A 26,262-nucleotide genomic window follows, 5' to 3' on the forward strand; every position below is an offset into this window, starting at 1 on the left:
CAGAGGCTCAGCTCCGGTTGCAACCTTGTCCAAAAGTGCTGGTGCGTCCGTGTGCATGCCTGAGGCTGAGTCGCCATTATACTGCTGGCCCGAATGCTAGTCCGTGGTGGGTTGTGTTACTGACTGTAGGCCGGAACAAAGGGCAGTGGAGACACTGATACGTCCGGCGTGGTTTCCTCCGAGACGGCTTCCCTGCCCTTGAAGTGGTCCACGTGCTTCCGGGCGGTCTTCTCCATGGTTCTGACTTGGTACCGAAACCAGCCCCGTTTTCTCCAGCAAGCCCCTGGGACCCATTGGGCGCCGTCCCCAAATTTGCAGACACGCACGGCATCCCCTGGTTTGAAACCTCTGACTGGTGTCTGGAGGTTGTGGTATTTTCCTGGAGGTCGTGCTCCAGCTTTACTTTCCCGCCAAGACACGGGAATGTCAAGCTCAGGCGGGTCTGGAGACATTGGTTGTGATGTGCGGCATTGTCTGCCAGTGGAACAAGAACCGCACCAGCTTTGTTTCGAGTGAGCCCGTACTCTGCTTCCTCGTGCTGTGCTTCAACGTTTGAACCACCCGCTCCACCAAACCTTTCGAGGACAGATGGTACGGAGTCGTTCAGATCTGATTTACCCCAGTGGAACACATGAATGTCTGCAACTCCTCACTGATGAACTGAGTCCTGTTGTCTGTGACAGGTACCTCCGCAATCCCTGGGGTGCTAAACGATTGGCGCAGATTCTCCACGGTGGCCCTCGAGATAGCAGTGGGCATCCAGTGTCCATCCAACCATTTTGAGTGGGTGTCCACGAGGACCAGAAACATTGACCCCATGAACGGCCCAGCCAAGTCAGCATGCAAGCGCACCCAGGGGTACCATGGGCATTTCTGGGCCGGAGCGAGACCGACGGAGGGAGCTTCTGGAGTTCCCAGCATGCCGAGTACTGTTATACCACATTCTTGATGTCGCCGTTGATTCCAGGCCACCACACATAGCTCCAGGTGAGAATCTTCATTTTTGAGATACCAGGGCATCCACTAAGTAGATCCTGCAGGATCGTGCGTTGACCCAGCTGCGGAATGACCACTTGAGCTCCCCACGCTGAGCTCCTGCTGCTTCGTGAGGTTGGACTGCAACTCCTCCAGGCGTTTCCTTGCAACCCGCCATGCAGGACCATGTGGCGTAGCTTCGTCAGCATGGGGTCTCTCTGAGTCCACCTGTGGATCTGTGCGGCTCTCACAGGCAGAGTGGCCATAAAGTTCAGAGTCACCACGACTTTGTCCGTTACTGGTGGAGAAGTGGGACTTACAGGCAGCGGGGGTTGACTGAGGGCGCCTGCGTTTGCTATGTGTATTCCCGGACGATGCTAGAACGTATATTTGTAAGCCGCTAATAGCAATGCCCATCATTGGATCTGGCCAAGACTATTGGAGAATGCTCTTGTCCTCCTTGAAGAGACTCAGTGAGCTTACGGTCAGTGATAATAATAAAATGGTGCCCATAGACGTATTGGTGGAAATTTTCAACCGTGTATGTCTTTCTCTATTTGGGCATAGTAATGCTCTGCACTGTCCAGTGTCCTGGATGCATATGCTATTGGACGTTCCGTGCCATCGTTCCACCGGTGGCATAACACTGCTCGAATGCCATGCGGGGAGGCATCACATGTGAGGACGAGCGGTCTAGAAGGGTCGTAATGTGTCAACAGCTGATAGGATAGTAACTGCCTTTTTACCCTGGGAAATGCTTCCTCTTGTGGCACTCCCAAAGCCCATTTTTGGTTCTTTTTCAGCAGTGTGTGCACAAGTGCCGTAGGATGGCCAGGTTTGGGATAAACTTCCCATAGTAGTTGATGGGGCGGCACGATAGCACAGTAGTTAGCACTGTTGCTTCACAGCGCCAGAGTCCCAGGCTCGAGTTCCGGCTTGGGTCACTGTCTGTGCGGAGTCTGCACATTCTTCCCCTGTCTGCCTGGGTTTCCTCCAGGTGCTCCGGTTTCCTCCCAGAAGTCCTGAAGGACACGCTATTAGGTAATTTGGACATTGTGAATTCTCCCTCAGTGTACCAAAGCAGGCGCCGGAGTGTGGCGACTGGGGGCTTTGCACAGCAACCTCATTGCAGTGTTAATGTAAGCCTACTTGTGACAATAAAGATTATTATTAAATTATGAGCCGCAAAAGCCACTTCAGTTCAGTCTTGAATTCAGGTGAGAGGGTTCACTTTAAGGCCTAGACCTTTCCCTCTCCTGGATGTAAGCCATCCTTATCCACATGCAATCCCAGGTACGTAACAACCTTCGCATGGAACACACGCTTGCCTCTCTTCAGGAGGATGCCTGCTTTGGAGAGGTGCCTGAGGACCTCGTCCAGGTGCTCCTTCTTGGTGGCTTCTGAAATGAGCACATCATCCAGGTATACCGCTACTCTGGGCAGTCCCTGTAGAATGGCTTCCATTATTCTCTGAAAGATCACACATGCGGATGAGACCACAAAGGGGAGCTGAGTGTATTTCTACAAACCCCTGTGGGTATTGACGGTAACGTACTTCCACGATGCGGCATCCAGTTCTAGTTGGAGTTATGCATGGTTCATTTTGTGTTTTGTGAACAAGTGGCCCGACTAGCTTCACGTACAGGTCTTCCACATGTGGCATGGGATACCGGCCCAGGAGAGAGACCCTATTCACTGTTAACTTGTAGTTGCTGCAAAGGCGGACCAACTTATCGGGCTTCAACACTGGGACCACTGGTGCTGCCCATTCCGTGAATCGATCAGGGCGTATGGTACCCAAACCTTCCAAACATCACAATTCGGTTTCTATCTTCGAAAGTAAATAAATTACTAAATCTTTATTATTGTCACAAGTAGGCTTACATTAACACTGCAATGAAGTTTCTGTGAAAATACCTTAGTCGCCACATTCCGGCACCTGTTCGGGTACACAGAGGGAGAATTCAGAGTGCCCAATTCACCTAACAAGCACGTCTTTCATAGAATAGTTACAGCACAGGAGGTCATTTGGCCTATTATGATCATGCACAGTCTCAGGCAATGGATTCCAGATCTGAACCACTCACTGCATTTTTCCTCATATCACCTCGGATTCCTTTGCCAATCAACTTAAATCACTCTCCTCTGGTTCTCGACCCTTTGGCCAATGGGAACAGTTCCTCCCTGTTTACTCTCTCCAGCCCACTCATGAGGTTGAACTCCTCAGTATTGGGGAAAGAAACAAAAGTGAGATCTGGAACGGCAGTAAATGGGAAGAGCAGAGTCATTGCCGAAATCTGCTGCCTGGAACAAAACAACAAAATATTGGGTTTTGTGATTGCTGCTCTCCATTGATCTGACATGTTGGGGTGAAACTCTCTTGAGTTATGGCCCATTTTGTGGTGCAGAATGGACACTCTAATCCGCCTCCTCAAAAAACTGCACCCACATGCACCTGCCAGTGAACTGTTAATCCCCTTTAATATCCGCGAGCAGCCCCATGCAAATAGGGTCAAGTGTGATGCGGCCAGCCCCTCCGACCCACTTCCCTCCATTCCTGCCCCAAACCCATCCCAAATAATTAATCCCACCATGGATGCTTTCAATGTGCTCAAGCCAATTGGAATTGTGCAGCTTCTAAAATGGTAGATGTGTAATGCAAAATGCTTGTTTGGTAAATTCACTCTGCTGTTTGTAACCTGACAGATTCAATGCCAGACAGGTTGATCTCAATCGGAACTTTCAAAATGTTTTTTCTAAACAACAACCAAACTATGAAAAGGAAACTCTTCTAATGATGAACTGGATAACTAGCAAGAACTTTGTCATTTCGGCAACCTCCACGGAGGTGCTCTTGTAGCTAACTACGGCTATGATAATATACCAGATGGTAATAATTGCCCTATTATTCATAACATTGTTGTTAAATCTATTTATATGCAGAGTATGATCACAGAGGAAATGGTTCAGATGACTAAATTAAAGTATGTTTCTCAATTGGAATGTGGTGCTGTCATAGTCAAACTCCAATTTGTTCACCAACAACGTATTGAGGGCTTTTCCAGTTCTTGCTTAGGCACAAGGTGTGAGGTATCCCTCTCATAGATTAGGGCCGACATTTTCTGGCCGTTCCCGCCTAAGGGATCTTCTGGTCCCACCAACGGGCCCAATACAAGGGAACATAACCTTAAAATTAGAGCCAGCCATTCAGGGGTGAAGTCAAAACCCCCTTCTCCACACAAAGGATCGTGAAAATCAGCATTCCTCTTCCCATGAAGCTCCCGAGGCTAGGGGTCAATTGAAAATGTCAACATTGAGATTGATAGATTTTTCATTAGACATTAACACTGAACCAAGATTGGGGGTGGGGGGGGGGATTGAATGCATTAAGATGCAGGTGAATAATGATCTACTTGATTTCTGGAATAGGCTTGAAGGCCTACATGATCTATACCTTTTCCTATGTTAAAGATGATCAAAATTAATTAATAACATGCCTTTTGCTTTTCTAGTTGTAAAGCAAAGTGGACAGAGGAATCTGTGGAAAGGGGCAAAGATCTTCATTCAGTATTGCTATTATGTCTTGGGTGTTCAGCTTGTACATGCTACAAGAACCAAATCAGAAAATTGAGTGACCCAGCTTCCATACCAAGATGCCAGCCTCTCCAGCTTAAAAATAAGATTAAAGTCTACCTTCTTAGGCAAACACCTGAAGTGTTGCATTGGTCATCCACGCCGGGTGTCCAACCATCCCAAATTTTCCAGAACTATTTTTTAATATGGCGTTTTGTCCCATGTCCTGGATTGTTTCCTCTGGGTTCGGTCTTTCCATCTGCACATGCGTCGCAGTATGTTGGTGATCTATGACCAGGGCTGTCCAGCGGGCGTTCAAGCCAGCAGTGTCAGAATCGGTGCCGGTCATGCGGTGACACAGTTCAAGGACAGTCTGACTAGCCCTGAGCACTCCTGTGCTTAAACTCTCAAAATACTGTTGGCTGGCCAGCACCACCCCTCTCTTCTGTCCCAAGTTCCCAAGAATCACCCCCCCGCCCTCCCCCGCACCCCCTTATTTCACTGCTCCTATGGTCATGTCAAAACGCCCCTTATTTTTTCAATTGAGAGTTGGTCATCTGTGGTTTAACGGACCATGTAAATCCTAAAGAATACATCATCTCGGGCAGCACAGTGGCACAGTGGGTTAGCCTTGCTGCCTCACGGCGCCGAGGTCCCAGGTTCGATCCCGGCTCTGGGTCACTGTCCGTGTGGAGTTTGCACATTCTCCCCGTGTTTGCGTGGGTTTCGCCCCCACAACCTGGTGGATTGGCCACACTAAATTGCCCCTTAATTGGAAAAATGAATTGGGTACACTAAATTTATGAAATAAAAACATAATCTGCCTGTGAAATTACCCTGTGAAATTGAATTAACAAACTCATTCAGCATGATACTCAACAAATGGTTCAACGGTTAAAGTTGTACTACAGGATCAGAGCTGTATTCTCCACAGAACTTGTGCCTGGAAACATCATTGGGTAACCAAGGCAATCAATATTTTGAATTTGGCTTTTGATGTATTTTACCAAAGGTTTAATTTTCTGATTCTATGGTCCTCCCTCCTTGACTTTTTTAATGTATTTTTCCAAATAAATGCTGGGCAGTAATCATTGACAATATTCCCTACCTGTCTCTTCCAATGCTAGAGTATCATCAGTATTGGCACACTTACGAAGACTGGTACTATGGTCGACTTGATCCTGAAGAGATTCTAGAACATAACACGCCTGATCATGACGTCTTTCTGCATATCTCAAAGGTGAGCCCATCTCTTCCCACAGAAGACCATGTAGGGATTTGTATCCATGTCTTAGTTACTTCTCGACTTGACTAATCCAATACTCTCCCAGTTGGGAGCTTCCACCTTGTCCTCTCTATAAACTTGAGCTCATCCAAAATCTGCTACCTGTATCCTAAATCACACCAAGTCTCATTCGCTCATCACCCCTGTGCTCATTGATTTAAATTGGCAAAATCTTGATTTTAACATTTTCATCCTTGTTTACAAATCCTTATCCTTCCACACCTCTATAACTTCCTCCAGCCCTCCAACCATCTGAGATCTCTGCAGTCCTTCAACTTTAGCCTCTTGCATATCCCCATTTTTTATTGCTCCATTCTTAGAGACCGTCTTCAGCTGACTAGACCCGAGTCTCTGAAATTCCCATTCTAAACCTCCCTGACTCTACATCTTTACACCTCTTTCCTCCTTTAAAACATAGCTTAAAACCCCCCTATTGACCAAGATTTAGGACATTTGCTTTAATGTCTCCTATCTGATACTGCTCCTGATAGTGCTGTTGGGAAGTGCCTTGCCATGTTTTACTTTGTTAAAAATGCTATATAAATGCGCGTTGTTTTTCTTATGTTGGAAATCCTGAAAACAATTTACGGTATGCATACTTAATTAGGCCGCAAGCTGGAATAGAGGGTGCGATTTAACAGAAATGTAACGGTCCCGTGTCGAGCGCGTTTCGCTGGGTGTTTCCCGGTGCTCGCAGCGCCAAGAAAGACCCCTAACGGGACTCAGTTTAATTTTGAGGCCTCATTTCGAGAAGGCCACACTTACCCCCATTTCCTGCGTCAATGAGCTCCACTCTCTAATGCTCTCGGGATCCCCCAACTCACCGATAAAGAGATCCTCCAGGCCCCCCCCTCCCCCCCCAACACCCCATCCAATGAAGGCAGGGCACCCCCCGGGCCTGATCCCTGGCATGGGCAAAATGCCACCTGGGCACCTGTGCCAGTGTCAGGGTAGTATTGAGGATGCTAGGGTACCACCCTGCCCTGAGCCCAGCAACCCAGGGGCCCCCAATCCCCTGCCCCCCCCCCAAGTGCCGCTACGCCTGGTCACCGTTTCTGGAGACCAGTGTTAACCGGCCTTCGCTTAGGGTCTCTGAGGCGTGGGGATTAGACCTCGCGCCTTGGGTAACTCAGGTGAATGATATCAAAATGCTGCTTTACTGCAGTATTTTCATATGCAGATTAGCTCAATGGGAACCATATCGCGAGATCCCGTTAGATCTCGTGAGGTGTGGCGCTCTGGGTAAATCCCATGAGAGGCCTCTCTCAAGATTTCCCGGCCATGTCGAGCCCCAGTACGAGCGCGGCCATTAGATTTCGCCCAGAGGCATGATCCTGGTTAACAAACACTAAAATGAGGGTGACAAAATTCAATGGTATCGAAAAAAGAGGTTAAGGATCACGATGCACAATTAACCCATGCCCATTGATTGCGATGCAGGCAGCACAACAATTTCATGCTGTTTACTCGTTTAATTGATATCAGCATCCAGCCAGTGCTAACCAAACTATTGATTAGCTGGGCACGTCAGCAAGGGCTGACACCTCGCGCCGCCAGTAGTTCGCATGCATTTTTGGTTGGAGGACCACTTTTCAATTAGATCAGTAATCAGAGCTCTCCCCCATCCTAAAATTACATACAACACTCAGAACATGGAAGTGCTGCATGTAGAGAGTGCTTTCATAATGCTTTTGAGGCAGAGGGTGGTGAGTACCTGGAATGCGCTGCTGGGGGAGGTGGTGGAAGTACATACGATAGCGGCTTTTAAGAGGGATCTTGATGAATACATGAATAGGATGGGAATAGTGGGATACGGACCCCGGAGGTGCAGAAGCTTTTAGTTTAGACAGGCATCATGATCAGTGCAGGCCTGGACGTCCTGTTCCTGTGCTGTACTCTTCTTTGTTGAGACAGCTATTTGTTTACAGATATCAGTGTGCCTGCTTCTCACTGCAAAGTCTGCCTACCCTTGGAATGATGTTTGACAATGATGTTTTGTAAGTGATTGAGGGCTAATTTATCCAATCAACGCTCTCCAACAATTGGGGCTGGATTCTCCGATTTGGAGACTAAGTGCTGACCCCGGCGTGGGAATGGTGGCGTTTTACGACTGAACAATCGGCGCGAAACGGCCACCGATGTTTTGTTTGGTGGGGGGCTAGCAGGCACGCAGCGTAGAGCACCCGGCTCCAGCTGCCGACATGGCCGGGGAATTGCCGGGTCCGTGGCCGCGCATGCGCACAGTGGCTGCCTGCAGCGGCCACAGCGTGCAACATGGCGCCGGCCACGCGCGGACCCGGCCTGCCAAATAGTGCATCCCCATTTGGCCAGGCTCGCCACCCCCGGACCACCCCCCACCAATGCCCCCAGCCCCTGCTAAAGTCCCCTCTGCCCGCGGATTGGCTCTCTGTCAACTGAGTCCGCATCCGCAATGCCGCGTTCCTGAAAATAAAATGGCATGAGAGACCCACCCGTCGGGAACTCGGCCGGTCGGTGGCGGAGCATTGGGGGGGGGGGAGGGCTTCAGGTAACATTCCGAGGCCGTCCATACGGCATGGGGCTTTGGAGGGGGCGGAGCGGCGCGAAAGCGGCGCCGCCCCCTAATTCGCCGCAAACAGGGATTCTCTGGCCGATTTCGGCGTCGGAGACCGGAGAATCCCCCCCGGCCTCTCACCAATCAGAAAAAAGGGCCAAATCATTTCATGGATCTTTAACAATAACAACTTGTATTTAAATAACACCTTTAATATTATAAATTTTTTCAAGGCACCTCACAAGATCCCCACCAAGCAAAATTTGACACAGGGCTGCACAAGGTGATATTAGGATAGCTGACCAAAAACAAGATGTTTTAAGGAGTGTCTTAAAGGAGGAGAGAGAGAGAGACAGATGGGTTCAGGGTGGAAATTCTAGAGCTCAGAGCGCAGGCAGCTGAAGGCACGCTCATCAATGTTAGAGCAATTAAAATAGGGCTTGCCCAAGGAGCCCAATGAGTTAAATGAGCTCAGGTACCTCAGAAGGTTGTGGGGCTGTGGGAGATTACAGGAATTGGGAGGGGCGAGAGCAAGGATGGGAATTTTAAAATTGAAATTAGTTTAACTAGAAACAACGTAGGTCAGCAAGCACAGGGGGTGATGGGTGAGTGGGACTTGGTGTGCGTAAAGGCAGAAAAGTTTTAGATGATTTCAAATATATAAGGGTAGAATGTGGGAGACTGACCAGTAGTTGGTTGGCGTAGTCAAGTCAAGAGGTAACAAAAGCATGATTTTAAAGACGGCGTGGAAATAGATGGTCTTGGTGATGGCGTGAATATGTGACCGGAAACTCATTTTGGGGTCAAGCATGACACCCCTAGTTTGCAAACAATTTGGTTCAGCCAAATACGTTTGCCAGAGAGAGGGGTGGAGTTGATAGCTAGAAAAGGGAGTATATAGTGGGGACCAAAGACAAGGGGCGGAATTCTACCATTTTGCTGTAGCAGGAACATAGAGTGTTTCCTGCTGTGGTGACCTGCAGGAAAACAGGCCCCAACTTCATTAATTATGCACCTGGGTGTTTTACGCCATATTCTGTGGCGGGTCAGGTCTGGATGGTGAGTAGTTCATCGTCATGTCCGGTGCCAAACATCACTGCCCCACTGCTGAAGAAAGAAAGTGGACTGCCTGATAACTAAGATATATCTCTTGGAGTACTCTAAGACCGGAAAAGGCACCTCCTGACAACAAAGATGGATCTCCAGGGACATTCTGAGACTGGAAGATGGACCCTCACTGGGACATCTAGGAGGTCCACCTGCAGATGCGCCTGCCGACCCACTGCTGTGGTGGTCCGGGGTCCAGGGATGTGGGCAGCCTCCATCCCGAACTCCGGAGGCAGTCCCCGGCATTGGTCAGGTAGGTCCCGACATCTCCATGTTGTACCAAATGTGTTTTGCGCCAGCATCACGAAAAATCTGGTATGGCAGGTCAGGCCTTCACCTGCAATCCATTAATGAGATGCAAATGAGGTTCACTGCAGCCTCTGGTGAGTTTTCTGACCTGCTGAGGCGAGCATCAATGAAAGACCCCGCTGTAAATTCACGTCTATATGAAACCGATTTCTGGCCCTCTCACCATATTCGCCCCAGCCATTGAACCTGCCTGCAAAGGCTTGGGAGAATTCCACCTGATGGTTTTAATCTCGCCATTATTGAAATGGAAGTTATTTATGCGTCTTCACTATTGGATGCTGGATAAGCAGTCTAATGATTTAGCAATGTTTTAGGAGTTGGGAGAGATTGTGGTGACTTGGAGCTGGGTGCCATAAGCATACCTGTGGAAACTCAAGGGGCAGCATGTCGCGAAATAGGAGGGGCCCAAGGATAGATCCTTGGTTGACACCAGAGGTAATGGTGCAGGAGTGGGAAGAGAAACCATTGGAGTTGATACTCTGGCCACAATTAGACAGCTAAGGCTAGAAGCAAGTGAGAGCAATCCCACCCAGGTGGCAATGGTGGCGAGATATTGGAGGAAGTTGGTGTGGTCAAACATGCCAAAGGCTGCAAACAGACCAAGCAGCATGAGTAAGAATAGTTTAACTTTGTCACAATCATGTAGACTTTTACAACTTTAAATAACTAGAAAACCAGCAACAACCACTTGTAAGATCAAAGCACTAGGCAGAAGAAATCAATCATTAACTAATCTGTGTGTAATGGATGATCCCTTTAATAGCACTGATAGGGTCTTTCAGGGCTGGTTTAACACACTGGGCTAAATCGCTGGCTTTTAAAGCAGACCAAGGCAGGCCAGCAGTACAGTTCAATTCCTGTACCAGCCTCCCCGAACAGGCGCCGGAATGTGGCGACTAGGTGCTTTTCACAGTAACTTCATTGAAGCCTACTTGTGACAATAAGCGATTTTCATTTCATTTAATTTCCTGCTACTGAACATATCTTTAGCCATGCAAGGTAAAAAGCAGATATTGGCTGGATGATTGATAACACTAGTGTCAAGTCACATTGCATACTGGCCGACACCATTATTTATCTGCCTGCTCACAAAACGTCTGGCAAACAGTCACTGCACATCTGCTCATGCCTTCAATAATATGACAACCAGCATGATTCATCCCAAAATTGAGTATGTGCACCATAGATGCCAATTTGGAGCTCTAACAGCATTTGTAGTGCCCTAAACATGCAAACAAATTATCCCATTTTCTCATCCAGTAAGTCTAGTGCGAATTGCCTGTTCCATTACACCTCTCCATTTCTTGTCTGGCACAGTTTCAGTGTCAAATTTCTGAGTCATAGGAAATAAAAGGGATAATTTGGATTGTACCGACAGCCTCCATTGGATCAAAGACGGCCTCGGTCTAATTGCAACTTCTCGTTTTTGCTTGACAGCAATTAAAAGGATTAAGCCTCGTCTAAACAGTAAAATAATGTCATTACACGGTACAACCTATTTGTTCTTATAAAACAGTGCAGAAACTGACCTACTGTGAGAAACGCCAAAGGAGCTCCGCTAATATGCTTCAAGAAATTCATATGAATCAAACCTCTGTAGATTGGAACTGAGAATTAATTATGCCGAGCTGAACTTGATTTTTATCACAAGCCGAAGCAATACGAAGATGAATCCTTCTCATGTTTGGAAAATATTTTACTGATCTGCAGGAAAGATCCCAGTCTCCACTGCCAGGGCTTTGAATAGGGTAAAAAAAGGAACTGCTGTGTTAGCTAACAGACTATATTTTGTGTCTTAGGTATATTCCTACACCCATGCCAACATGTGGACTGGAAGCCCTTGTCCACAGGAGATGAATGCTTCCTTTCACTTTGTAGATGGGATTGTCAACGGAGCAGCCTGGTATCCAATTGTTGGTAAAAAAAATATACTTCTTTTGACAGATAGTTACAACAATTGTACAAAGCTACTAACAGATTCAAATGGATGTCCAAACTGCAGCCAATGGGCTACACATGCTACCCAAGCTCCTAGCAACCCAGTCCTCCAAGGCCAGCCAATGCTGTCCTTCTCCCACTCTTCCCACGTTTCTCCTTGTTGAATTTTGGGAATCCAGGGGCTCAGAAGGGCTGTTTTAAACCCCGTTATGGACAAATCTTTATTCAGAACTTCCAAGTTCTCTTGAGTGCCAGCAGTTTCAGATGTATGAAAATTAATAGAAATTAATAGGATTCAAATCTATTTGCAGCCCCTGAGGTGTTACGTACAGCCAGTAATGACAACAAAATGTGGAGATCCATAAGGCTGTGCATGCAAAAGGTAATTAGACAAAGAATTGACACTGAAGCAAAGAAAGGGCTATTCAGAGGGGTGATTTAAAATTTCATCAAGATACCAATTGAGCCAATGAATTACAGGAATGCAGACTTGTCAGAGGGCGAAGAGGGAGTTGAAAGAAAATTATATACTTGGATCAGGTTTTCTGAACTAGATGGACAGTCTTTCCTTGTTCTATTGTTCATGCACATCTTGGTTGTAAATGTCCATGACCCTCTGGCACACTTCCACTACAATCAGGCAGGAATACAGCAGAATGTCCGCGAATGAGGACCAGGTCCTTGATACAACAGGGCCTTGAACTCTGCACTAAGTTTCTAAGGAGCTTTGTTTGGAGTGAACCTCCAGAGGAGAGGCGCAATGGGAGCCAACCTGGGGTGTGCAGTCCAGGGTTATAGGTTGACCCCTTCAAAAAAAACACGAGTATTGTTTTGGTTTCATTGGCCCTTTATAAAGGGGCATTGCCAGGGCACCAGAAGTGTCATGTTTTGGGGCCTGAAGCTTCCTCTAACCAGTTTCTACCTAAATTTGCAACCTCCCAGTGCTGAACAGAATTCATTAGACCACATTCAAATTATGGAATCACCACTTGACCACACAAGCTCTTCCAAAGTATTCGGCAGAGGCGACCAATTGGTTCCTTTCTGTTTCCATCACATTTCTACCTCGTTGCCTGAAAACCAGTGAGGCCAAATAGGGAAAGCTGTAACGCAGTGCAATAACTGACCAATCCTTCCTTTCCACAGGTAGCATGCAAGACTACAATTATATGTGGGGTCAATGTCTGGAAGTCACTCTGGAAGTGTCCTGTTGTAAATATCCCCCGGTGGAGGAGCTCCAGCATTTCTGGTGGGACAACAGAGATGCGCTGATTCAGTACCTGAAACAGGGTCATTTAGGTAACAATTTGGCAAAGTGTTGAACTTTGTCTTTTTGAACACTACTTACACCAACTCAGAGAACAAAAAGTTGATTAACAGTTTCAACAGTTGAAATATTTCATAACAAATTAAATTTGGAACGGTGGGGTATAGTTGCAGAACTTCTTGATATGCCCCCTTTACTTTTATGGAGTTAAAAAGGTCTGAAGAAAAGAGTTTTTAAATTGTCCAGAATTCTCCGATCATTCTCTTTTCCCGCTGGCAGGGCACACCGCCCGTGGGTTTCCTGGTGACGTGGCGTGGCTTCAATGGGAAATCCCATTGACAAGCAGCAGGAGTAGAGAATCCCACTACCAGTGAACGTGACTGGTAGATGCCAGACACCCCACTCCTGGGATCTACCCAGCTCGCTACGCCTCGCAGGATCTAACGCGATCTTGCGGGATGTCAAAAATGTCATCCTGTTCTCTCCCTGCACTGAGGAGTTCCGGTGAGTAGGCGTCTCAGTGGAGGAAACGGGACTAAGTATGGCCTCAGCCGTACGTTCCCTGTTGAGGCCCCGTATCCAACTGGAATCGCGTTAAATAGCATTGTGTTTCTTGGCACTGCAAGCGCCAGGAAACATGCGGCTAAATGCGCTCGCTATGGGACTCTGTTCCCATTTGGTTAGATCGGGCCCATTCTCTATGAATGTGTTCACAAAGCCTTCCAATCCTGGATATTGTTTTTGTATCTGTAGGGGTGACCTAACAGAAGTCTTTAAAATTATGGAGGGGTATTAGAATAGATGTCATGAAAACATTTCCACTTGTGGAAACATCCAAAACTAGGGGCCATACATGTAAGATAATCTTTGATAAATCCAGTAAGAAATTCAGGAGCAACTTCTTTAATAATAATAATCTTTATTAGTGTCACAAGTAGGCTTACATTAACACTGCAATGACGTCCCTGTGAAAATCCCCTAGTTGCCACATTCTGGCGCCTGTTCGGGTACACTGAGGAAGAGTTCAGAATGTCCAATTCACCTGACAAGCACATCTTTCAGGACTTGTGGGAGGAAACCGGAGCACCCGGAGGAAACCCACGCAGACACGGGGAGAACGTGCAGACTCCGCACAGACAGTGACCCAAGCCGGGAATCGAACCTGAGTCCCTGATGCTGTGAAGCAACAGTGCTAACCACTGTGCTACTATGCCATTATACCAGAGAGAGCTGAAAACTTGGGATTTGTGATCACTGGCATAGTTAAATCTGGATATGTTGAAATGCAGCTGGATAAATATATGAGGGAGAAAGGAATAGAAGAGCATGCAGATGGTGTGAGATGAAATAGGATGGGAGGAAACTGGCATAAACTAGTCGGGTCTTACTGTGCTGTTAATTCTATGTAATGACAATCAAGATGGCCCTCGTAGATTTTCACTTATCTGTCACTTCAGAGGTCTGGACAAATGCTGGAGAGACATGGGGCACATTTAACTGGAAAAACTCTTTGTCCGCTTTTGGGAGTGTTTAGCGGGGTGTTTCTTGACGGCTGCAGTGCTGAGAAACATCTCACCATTTAACTGCACTTTGCCGTTTCGTTTGGCCTCGGTGAGTTTCTCTCTGCCAAGGCGCCACTTAGTCATATCCTACTGGCAGGCTAAAGCTCACCAGCAGGAAAGGCTCCTCGCAGATCGGGGAGCCATTTTGTCTGGCTGGCCTGATCTCTCCCCCCCCCCCCCCTACCCCCGTGTTTTTCAACCCCCTCTCACCCCACCAACCTCAGGGAAGCCCCCGGGACACTACTTCACCCCCTCTCCACCTGGTAAAGCCACCTCCAGCTTATCCCTGGCAGTGCCAATGTGGGCACCCAGACACTGCCTCCCTGCCACTGCCCCAGCCAGCCTGGTAGTGCTACCTGGGCGCCCTAACAGTGCCAGGGTGGCACTGCCAGGGTGTCCAGTTGGCACTGCCAGGTCGCAGTCCCAAGTGCTAGGGGGAGTGCCAAGGTGCCACTCTGCCCTGTTCCCGTCCACCCTGGGATCGCTAATGGCCTGGGAGAGCCCCTACAGGTGCCATTACGACTGGTCCATGTTTGTGGAAACCAGTACAAAACGGCGCTCTGGCGAGATCTCTCAGGCACAGCCATTAGGTACCAGGCGCCAGGGGCTCTTTTAAATATGCTGATCTGGATCACTCCCAGTGAGGGCAAGTTCCAGATTGTGACGTCTCACGTGACTCCGTTAAATCTGGTGAGATGTTTTGAGCATCGCAAATCTCGCAAGATTCAACGGCCTCATCCCAACTCCAATTCAGGTGCGACGAGGCCATTAAATCGGATCCATGAGCTCACATCCCACCCTGGCAGCTGGAAGAATTTTAATTCAATTACTTAACAAATTTGAAATAAAATGTTATTCTTCATTAACGTGCAGGAAACTACCGGATTGAGGTTCAAACACCACCTGGTTGATTTTAGGGGAGGAAATCTGCCATCCTTGCTCAGTGTAGCCAAAAGTGACTGCAGACACACAACAATGTGGTTGATCCTTAAATGTCCTCTGAAATGCTAAGCGAGCCACTCAGTTATCGGTGGCTCGCAATCAAATGCTCAAGGGGGAATAGGGGTGGGCAGTAAATGCGGGATGGGAAATCCATGGGCCACAAACGTGAACAAAGAACAAAGAACAAAGAAATGTACAGCACAGGAACAGGCCCTTCGGCCCTCCAAGCCCGTGCCGACCATACTGCCCGACTAAACTACAATCTTCTACACTTCCTGGGTCCGTATCCTTCTATTCCCATCCTATTCATATATTTGTCAAGATGCCCCTTAAATGTCCCTATCGTCCCTGCTTCCACTACCTCCTCCGGTAGTGAGTTCCAGGCACCCACTACCCTCTGCGTAAAAAACTTGCCTCGTACATCTACTCTAAACCTTGCCCCTCTCACCTTAAACCTATGCCCCCTAGTAATTGAACCTTACCAGCAATGCTAACTTCCCGAGAACAAATACAAAAAACATTGTTTTGGATATGTGAGGCACACATCTTTTGCCTTTAGGCCGAGAATGTCGAAACGAGCTCCAAACTAACCAAAATGCTAGTGTTCTGTATGAAGCACAAAGCATTTTAAACGGTGTTCTGCTTTCAGTAAAGCTGCTAAATAAACTCCACTTTCACAATCGATCAGGCTGAACTGTGGGAGTTGTTCTTCTGTTCTAATCATATCAATTCTGAAAGGCTGCAAGTGTGTTTGCACGTAACTGACTGTTTGCATTACCCCGTGTGCTAAGTAAACTTTGATGTTGACCAATTTTGGACTTTTATCAGCTCGTTCACTGGATTACACAAACTGGATTATTTACTATTTCATCAACAAGATCAAAAATGTATTAACATTTCCTTAAAAACTATACCTTGGGCTGGATTCTTCCGCCCCGCCCACTGCAAGAATGCCACACGTGAGATGCCGACAATGGAAAAATCCATTGACCTCGGGTGGGATTCTCCGGGCGAACGCGGCCGGAGAATCCCGCCCCTTAAATTGCCGTTCAGACTCTATTCACAGACTGTGCATGCTTTCAAGTAATTGAAGTTAGTCCACTGTAAGAGACAGGTGTTGCCTGCGGCAGACCTTATTCACTAGATTTCATGACGCTACAACTCACTTGCAGCAGGTAACCGGCTGAGACTTGTTGCCATATTTACCTAGTTCCTTCCATAGTTCTCTGTAGCACAGTGGGTAGCACTATTGCTTCACAGCGCCTGGGTCGCAGGTTCGATTCCCAGATTGGGTCACTTCTGTGCGGAGTCTGCACGGTCTCCCTGTGTCTGCGTGGGTTTCCTCTGGGTGCTCCGGTTTCCTCCCACAAGTCCCTAAAGACATGCTGTTAGGTAGAACATAGAACATACAGTGCAGAAGGAGGCCATTCGGCCCATCGAGTCTGCACCGACCCACTTCCACCCTATCCCTGTAACCCAATAACACCTCCTAACCTTTTTGGACACTAAGGATAATTTAGCAAGGCCAATCCATCTAACCTGCACGTCTTTGGACTGTGGGAGGAAACCGGAGCACCCGGAGGAAACCCACGCAGACACGGGGAGAACGTGCAGACTCCGCACAGACAGTGAACCAGCGGGGAATCGAACCTGGTACCCTGGCGCTGTGAAGCCACAGTGCTAGCCACTTGTGCTACCGTGCTGCCCCGTATTGGACATTAGTGAATTGGACATTCTGAATTCTCCCTCAGAACAGGCGCCGGAATGTGACTAGGGGCTTTTCACAGTAACTTCATTGTAGTGTTAATGTAAGCCTACTTGTGACAATAAAGATTATTATTATTATGCCTTGATTTAGCAATTGATGCTCTCAGTTGTTTCATTTTCTTTAGTTGGGTGACCTCTTGGATTAAAATAACACTGACCTTAAAGTTTAGATTCCAGTGTGGAATTGAGTTATGCCATGTTCCTATGCTTGATCCGGAGTCTGTGCTGTTAACGGAGCCAAAAGCATAGGCACCTGGATTGGCCTTGGTACCCAAGAGTGAAGGAAGGGAACAAATCAGTCAGGATTCCCATTCCAAATCACAACACTTGTGGGAAATACAGATCTGTGCATGTGGGACAGAATGGGTCTTTGCGGTGCTACCGGCATTGGTACAAAGAGCGCTGGAGCGAGATGCTGAACAGTGAGCTGTCGCCTGTGGAACTGCAGTCCAGCAGGTGAGGCAATTTGGAGATGTTGGATGAATAATCACAACCGACTATGTGCCATTTAGTAATGTTAGAGGTTTGTAAAGAAATTACTTTCCCACTATCTGGACTCAGAATATGCATTGTGAGAGTGAATTCAAAAGGCAGCAGAATTTGTAGAACTGGCTTTACGATTAAATAAATACGTTTAAAGTTAGTAGTGGGCGTACTACCTTCCTTGACACAAAGGGAATGATAGCAATATTTGTGACAGTGTGCAATATTTGCAGGTTGTAATGTACTCAGTGATGATAAAATGCAATGTTATTTGGATACAGTTGGGCTCCTTCAAACCCATGGGTGTACCCAGCTTCATATTATTAAGGAAAGAAAACCTGTGAAGCGAATAAAGAGATAAAGTTAACAAATAATAAAATTAAAAGATCATCCATGTTTACCTGTTTTCGTTTTTCTCCTGTACTTGCAGTTAGCTACAGACTGGAAAAGCAGGAATCATGGGTTTAACTCTTAAGTTGCTACTTCCAGTCATGATATCAGTGCACCTTGTCCAAATTCTAAGTTGTGACGTCAACAAATTACACTTATGCAATGCAACGAAATGTTTGGACATACTGTGCACATCTTTGGGGGGGGGGGGGGGGGGGGGGGGGATAATAGGCTCCAAGATGAAAGAGGGAGAGGAGAGTTAGAGGAGGTGATCAAAGACAGCAAGGCAGATTGGGAAGTTGCAGAGAGATGAAAGCTAATGCCACAATAGCTCAAAGTCCTACCGCTGATGGTGAGCTGAGGGAATGCACAGACATCCAGATTCAAGAGTGGAGGGTGCGAGGCAGAGAGGATTGCAGAGATGAGAGTGAGGCCCTATAGGGATTTGTGAATGAGAAGAAAGATTTTGAAATCGGGGAGATGGGAAGCCAGTGGAGGTTGGTGAGGACCAGGACAAACCTGGAGCAGAATGGTGGGGGAAGAGGACATGATCTGGGATTGAATGTGGACATCAAAATTCTGGCTGTGAATTTGTGCAAAGTGGATCTAGGGCAGCAATGCGGGTATTAGAAAATTTGAGATTGGACGTGACAAAGTCTGGGTATGGGTTTGAGTGTGGTGGAGGTGAAGGAGATACTGAGATGAGTGGTGTTTCAGAATTGGAAGGTCAATCTTGGATGATTGAAACATTGCTGCAAGATGGAGCAGAATGATCAACATGCAGTTCAGTTTGAGCTTCACTTCCTGTTTTCAGTTCAGCTGTGACCAGGTTCGGCATGGTCAGAATTCAAACTTCAGTCTGCACAGAGAGCTCTGTCAATTTTGATTGTCCACATGGGAGGTTGCCAAGTGGATCCCTCCAGGACAGCAGATAATGGGACTCGCACTGTAATAATAAAGACAAAATAAAAGAAGAAAAACATTAGATAGCAATGAATAATCTTGTTCGTAAAATGGCCAACTTGAACAAACAGAAAGTAAAATAATTATGCATCATCCTCGACTCTGCAATGGAACGAACGATCCACTCACTATTGCATGATTAGGACCAGTTGTCCAGACTGTCACATTGCAAATGGGTATCTGTCTTGCTGGCATCAAGCTCCTTGTATGAGAAAGAAGCAAACAACTTATTTTTAAACACACATCAGGGGCTGGTTTAGCACACTGGGCTAAATCGCTGGCTTTTAAAGCAGACCAAGGCAGGCCAGCAGCACGGTTCAATTCCCATACCAGCCTCCCCGAACAGGTGCCGGAATGTGGCGACTAGGGGCTTTTCACAGTAACTTCATTGAAGCCTACTTGTGACAATAAGTGATTTTCATTTCATCAAACAGATACGTTTTAATGTTTTCTCTGATCTGAATTTAATTGTGTGCTCTACCAACAGGTATAAAAGGACAAGTATTTGATGAGATGAACAACACACTCTCTGGAGCCCGGGTGCAAATAGACAACCGTGAGACTCCAATCCCCTTTAATACCTCTGCTTCTGGGGAATATTACAGGCTTTTACTATCTGGCACATACAAAATTAAGGTATTTGTTTCAGGAACTTTCAGTCTCAAGAGTTTTTTAAACTTCAGGTTAAAATTAGATCCAAGGGAAATGTTATTTATAACTGGTATCCAAGATACTTTAAAAACAAATTAACCAATTGTTCTCTATATTTAACCAATTATTATACTATGTTTGTCAATGGCTTAGATGAAGGAATAGAGAACCATATATCCAGGTTAGGTGGCATCAAGACGGGGATGTGTACGACATTTCGCTTCCTACAGCCAACGACCAGCTCCTTAGTTTTGCTGACACTAGAACATACAACATACCGTGCAGGAGGCCATTCAGCCCATCAAGTCTGCACCGACCCGCTTAAGCCCTCACTTCCACCCTGTCCCTGTAACCCAATAGCCCCTCCTTACCTTTTTTATGGACACTAAGGGCAATTTAGCATGGCCAATCCACCTAACCTGTACGTCTTTGGACTGTGGGAAGAAACCGGAGCACCTGGAGGAAACCCACGCAGACACGGGGAGAACGTGCAGACTCCGCACAGACAGTGACCCAGCGGGGAATCGAACCTGGGACCCTGGCGCTGTGAAGCCACACTGCTATCCACTTGTGCTACTGTGCTGCCCGTAAACACTGAGGGAGAGACTGTTGTCGTTACACCTTGCCACTAGGTTCCCTATCTCTTGGAGTCAGAACATTGTCGCTTCAAGTCCCACCGCAGAGATTGAGCGCAAAAATCGAGGCTAAACACCCCAGTGCAGTCCTGAGGAAGCGCTGCACTGTCCGGGGTGCTCCATTTCTGATGAGGCCAAGGGCCCATCTACTTCTCGCGTGGATGACAAAGATCCATGTCACTATTTTGAATAAGGAGTATTATCCTGATATCCTGGCCAATATTTATCCCTCAATCAGAATCACTAAAATAAATTATGGGGTCATTATCAAATTCTATTTGTGGGAGTTTGCTCATTAAATCAGTGGCTACACTCTCAAAGTCAACACTCGGTGTGGCACTAAGCTATACACAAGTTCAATACCTGTTCTGCGTGGAGACACAGGTAGGACATCATAACCAGTTCTCAGCAGTGGGAGAAGAAGGATCAAGTGAAGGGATGGTCCGCCTCGATTGTGATGTCCTCCACAACTGATAAGCCATCTGAGGCTGACAGTGGAACAATAAGTATTGGGCTGAGGTGTCAAGAGAGAAGAAGCCCTTGTCAGTGGAACACCACCACAGCATGAGTCAACACTTTCTGGGGGAAGGATTCACCCATGGCAAAGACAAGTGTTTGAAACAGATTTTAAATGAGAATCTGACACAAGCCATTTTGTTTCCTATAGGTACTCAAGGAAGGTTACCATCAATCAACAGTAACTATAACCTTAAAAGACACCTCTTCATATCCATATGGTGCAACAGTTTTGAATTTTATTCTCAAGAAAGCAGATGTTTCAGTCAAACCCAATCCAACTGTAACACCATCTTCAAACAAGTATTCTTTCAGTTCCGGAGAACTCACCGGTCTCTGTATTGGTGTGGCTATCGGAAGCATTGTGTGTGGAATTTTGGCTTTCTGCCTCATAAAAGCTCATATAAGTACGTTAACAACATGGTAAGAAATAAATGATTGCTAAGTAAAGGTATCAGGAAATATGGAACAAATAAGCCACAATTTAAGTGAATGGTACAATAGGCTCGAGGGACATGAATAGCCAACTCCTGCTCCTATCTTGCTCTTAACAGCTGCCTCTAACTAGCAGTTTTGAAGCATAAAAGTAATGAGGGCCACCATGAGGCTCTGGTTAATTTATAGTTGTTATCTTTCAAAGGATGTTGGTGTCGCTGGCAAGGCTAACATTTGTTGCCAACCCTATTTGTTCTCAAGAACGTGGTGGTGAGCTATCTTCTGAACCGCTGTAAGTCTTTCTGCTGCAGGTATACCCATAGTGCTGTTAGGGAGGGAGTTCAAACATTTTGATTTGGCAAAAATGAAGGAACAGCATTATAGTTCCAGGTCAGGATTGGGTGTGACTTGAAGGGGGACTTGTAAGTAGGTGGTGGTGTTCCCATGTATATGCTGCCCTTATCCTTCTAGGTGGTAGAGGTCACCCGTTTGGAAGTGCTGTTGAAGGAACCTTGATGAGTTGCTGCATTCAACTTCTACACGGTACAAACTGCTGCCACTGTGCAGCAATGGTGGGGGAGTGGATGCTTCAGTTGGTGAATGGAATGCCATTCAAGCGGAGCTGCTTTATCCTAGAATGTGTCGAGCTTCTTGAGTGCTTTTTGTGGACAGGTTTTCCATGTTGTTGGGTAGATGCGAGTGTTGCAGCTACACTGAAACAATTTGTCAAGGACATGGCTGTTCTGGAGCACACGTCTTCAGCACTATTCCCTGATGTATAACCGTCGCAGTAACCAGTGCCTTCAGCTGTTCCTTGATATCACGTAGACTGAATTGAATTGGATAAGGACTGGCATTTTTGATTCAGGGGGAGTGCAAGTTGGATCATCCACTTGGTACTTCTGGCTGAAGGTAATTGTAAATGCTTCTGCCTACTCTTATGCCCTGAAGCACTGGGCTTCCCCACTTTTGAGGATGGAGATTATTTTGGAGACTACTCCTCTGGTTTCAGTTCGTAACATTTGGAATTAAGTGGAAATTAGGTGGAATACAAGACATTTTAAGCAAATAACTGATGAATATTTATATTAAATAATTGATCATGCATTGGACATGTTTTACATAGAATTACGGTGGAGGTTCCTTTATAAACATTCATGACTTCTGTTGTGGGTTTTTGTGTAACTGACAACATGAAGACCCTTGGAAGTCACACAGGACCAATCAAAGGTGGACAGAAAATGATCATTGATTTTATTCCTTGCTGGTGTGTTCTAATAGCTTCACAGCCATGAATCCTTACATGAACAAGTATCCCACTGCGTTTGAAACTGCCCCCCCAGAGCATTAGTCTGGGCCTTTGGATTATTGGTCCAGTGATATTACCAGTAAGCCATCATCTCGCCCAGGGAAATGGATCTACAGTTTATGAAAACCTCTCATAAGGATTTGGTTTGCTTTTAACATTTGTTCCATTGTGACTGACTAATGTCTTATTTTTTTCAGGTAGAGGATTGAAAGTCCAGCCAAAGCCTGTGGAAGTTAAACGAACTGAGACTCCTGATTCCATTGACATGACTTCATTTTAATCCGACTGCAACATCTTACATCTTCAGGGCTTTTAGAGCCGGGAAAGAAACCAAGAGATTCACCAAGGAAAATGTTATTTTTTGATTGATCCAACACCAAAGTATCTGAATTCTCTTGATTCACCTTAATCACTCTTCGCTTTGTGTCTCAATTTATACAGTCCATTTTGATCATTCTCCCTGGTAACTCATTCCATTCACTGTGTGAAAAAATTCCATCCAGTTTTCTTTCTAACTCCTGCTTCACTTGCCGCCAAGCCCTGATAATGTCACTGCCCTTCTCCAGCTTTAACTAGTGCCATTGCAATCCTTTCTCGTGGCCTAGATCAATGGTGCCAATTTCCCAAAACCTTGAACATTATTTTAATTTTGCTATTTCAAAAGAGTTTATTTTCCCACACTTTGGCTATCATTTCAATCTCTCAGTGAATGTGTAATGAACACTTGATTCACCAGCTCTTTTACTTATAAAGACAATGAAAATACCTCCAGCATGCTCACATGCACCAGGTCGCCTCCCTTGACCCCGCCACTCACTCATTGTTAAAACCATGCAATTTCCTAGAAAAGCAACAAAATAGAAGAAAAAGTGGGACGGGAGAACAGAATTCAGAAAAGAAATCGAGAACTTCCCTTTGAAGCCGTAAAGTAATCATCCAGGAACCTGTGGTGGTGCTTTAATCCTCATAATTGCAGTTAATCAGCAAATTATCTTCTATAAAAGGAAATATTTAGTCCATTCATGGAGTTGCCAAGTTTTCTTTCAAGAACTACAGTGAACTAATTGCCATGGTGTGGTAGTATGTATTAGGGGTCATGTGGGACTGTGAAGCCGTGATGCTATTGGCTGACAGATCCCGGGTCCTGGTTGGCTGTTGACCCCTAGCTCCGCCCTGAAGGCGGAGTATAAGAACCCGGGCTTCTCCCCGCCGCTCCAGTCTGTTGCTGAACTGCGGGGAACAAGTCACGCTTAATAAAGCCTCATCGACTTCATCTCTATTCGTCTCTCTCGTAAGTCATTGTGCGCTACACATGGCACACTAAAGGAGTCTGTGCCAGTAAACCACAATGGCCCTTAATCACTCATTGTGGCTTGATTCGAGGAATACATATAGCTCTGGGCGATGACCTAACATTTTGCGAAATTAATTTCATTTGCATGCTTTCTAGCCAAGCCTAGCCCAGCGAACAGTTAAGTCAAATCGCAAGTTTTATTTTCAAAATGTTAGTTAGATCCGAATGGTTAACCATCTCAATTGATTTGCAAAGAGCATGATGTTGTTCAACAGTATCTTCCAAAACCCACAACCTCTACCACCCAGGCCAAAGGTAGTGGATGCACTTGCAGGTTCCACTGCCAAGTTGCACACCATCCCTGAGTTCACTGTTCCTTCACTGTCACTGGGTCAAAATTCTGGAACTGTTTCTTTGAACAAAAATGTTGGTTTACCAGGACCACATGTAACGCAGCGATACCACCACCTTCTCAAGGGCAACAAATGCTGGCCTTGCCAGCAATGCCCACATCCCCTGAAAGAATTTAAAATTAAACATTGAATTCTGATTAATAGAAAATATTAAGCCCGGTTTTAAAATAAATGGTGTAAGCTGGAAACAATTGTGGCATATATGCAAAGGCCCCCTTTGGGAGGGCTGATTTTCACGCTGCCCTCTTAAGACTCCAATAGTTTATTGACTAAAAAAATAAGTGCTCAAAGGTCCGTTCTAAATGTTCCAAACGGTGCAAAGACCAAACCTTGCTCCAAGCCTCACAAATTTCTCAGCAACTATCTGCTTGTTGCAACTTTGTGCACGGTGCACCAAGTATTGTAAAAGGTTCAGTCGAAGTACAAGACCACTCACCACAGCTTTCCAACCAGCGAGAGTGAGCTTTCTATCCAAAAGAAAAAGCCATTTTATCAAATGATACCTGTTGCAATATTATTTGTTCTACTATTTGCTGTGACCTTAATTGTTCAGTTTGACTACAGGTTGTCTGATTTCCGATTTGCATATTTAATGGTATTTTGAATGCACGTTTTAAAATAAATGATTGTGTTGAAATAAATCTCCTGCATCTGCTTTCTTTTGGCAATTAAGCACTTTCCATCTCTAGGAGTTGGGTTTCAATTCAGCTCAGACCTATGGGATCTGCTAGCTGTAACAAGAGTTCGACAGGAAATACGTTGGGACAGTTCCCATTTTTAAATGGTTTCTCCTCCTTCGTCCTGCAGACCCTCACCTCTGTTGAACAGTAATTGATGACAAATGATAAGTTTCTTTCTTTCCCATTTATTATTTACATCCTGGTTCCACAGTAATATGGGCCACAGGCTTAGCTGTGTACACTGACTACCTGACTACACCATTCTGCCTCCACTGTGGCTATTGTTTCATAGATGAAGTTAAATTTCTTCTGCTCAGCACTGGGAAAACCAAAGGCATTTTTTTCATCTTCCACTGCCAGCGCATATATGTCTCTGATCGCCACCACTCCCCCACCCCAACTTAATCATCCATCTGTTGCCATGTCTTAAGTAGGCTCTTAGCTGCGGTATCTTCTTCATTCCCTCCAACTCAGATGTTTGAGTTTGAAACAAAATTATTCTTATTCCAGTATTACCTTCCTGTTAACTTTGCACCAAAACATTGCCCTGAACAAGTATTTTTCAAACTTTTTTGCCCTGGACTCATTTTTACTAACTGGCTATCCTTCGGTGCCCAAACTTCACGACCCACGCTGCTTGAACTTCGCAACCCAACATTTTCACTAACCTTTAATGGTGAGCCTGCTTGGTCCTCACGCTCTCACTTGCTTTGTTTTTCAATGTTACATTTCCGATAATGACTCCAGCTGATGACTTAAGATCTCACAGCATCCATTGAAAAAAATCAAGAGGTTTGTCCTCGAACTCGCCATGTTTTGTCTTCAAATGTCTTTGAAGTTTTGAGGGGTTTAAACTTTCAATTGCCAGTGCTTCCCTGCATATAACCACCAGAGGTCCTGGAGTTCATACCAGCAAATGGAGGAATTGCTCTTGTGCGCCTACAACACGTGATGTCAGGAGTAGGCATTCTGCCCCACTGGGCTCCCAGCCTGTTGAAGGGCACGCATGCGTTGAACTGCCGGCATTCTGAATGCTGGTCGCAGCCTGCATTTTTAAAAGCCAGTTGCACGGTTGGGCACTTCTTCCCGTGATCGGGAACACCGCGGCGCATGGCACCGTGATTGGGGACGCCAAAACGCATTCCCCACGACCCTCCAGACACCCACCCGCGGGTCGCAACCCTGGGTTTGAAAATGACTGGCCCTAAACTGTTCTGCTTTAATGGTTATTCAAC

General features: G+C 46.2%; 1 protein-coding gene across 1 annotated transcript; it reads left to right on the forward strand.

The window, feature by feature from the left end:
* The first annotated feature begins 588 nt into the window (after positions 1-588).
* On the forward strand, positions 589-24,995 carry LOC140387124 (carboxypeptidase M-like). Its single transcript, XM_072470135.1, has 9 exons — positions 589-683; positions 3,682-3,808; positions 3,919-4,021; positions 5,634-5,788; positions 11,582-11,699; positions 12,867-13,019; positions 19,582-19,730; positions 21,048-21,303; positions 22,838-24,995. Exons 1-9 carry the CDS (start codon positions 589-591, stop codon positions 22,918-22,920), a joined length of 1,239 nt encoding a protein of 412 aa, XP_072326236.1. The 3' UTR covers positions 22,921-24,995.
* The last annotated feature ends 1,267 nt before the right edge of the window (positions 24,996-26,262 follow it).

Source organism: Scyliorhinus torazame, chromosome 12 (assembly GCF_047496885.1).
Source record: "Scyliorhinus torazame isolate Kashiwa2021f chromosome 12, sScyTor2.1, whole genome shotgun sequence".
NCBI classification, from domain to species: Eukaryota; Metazoa; Chordata; class Chondrichthyes; order Carcharhiniformes; family Scyliorhinidae; genus Scyliorhinus; species Scyliorhinus torazame.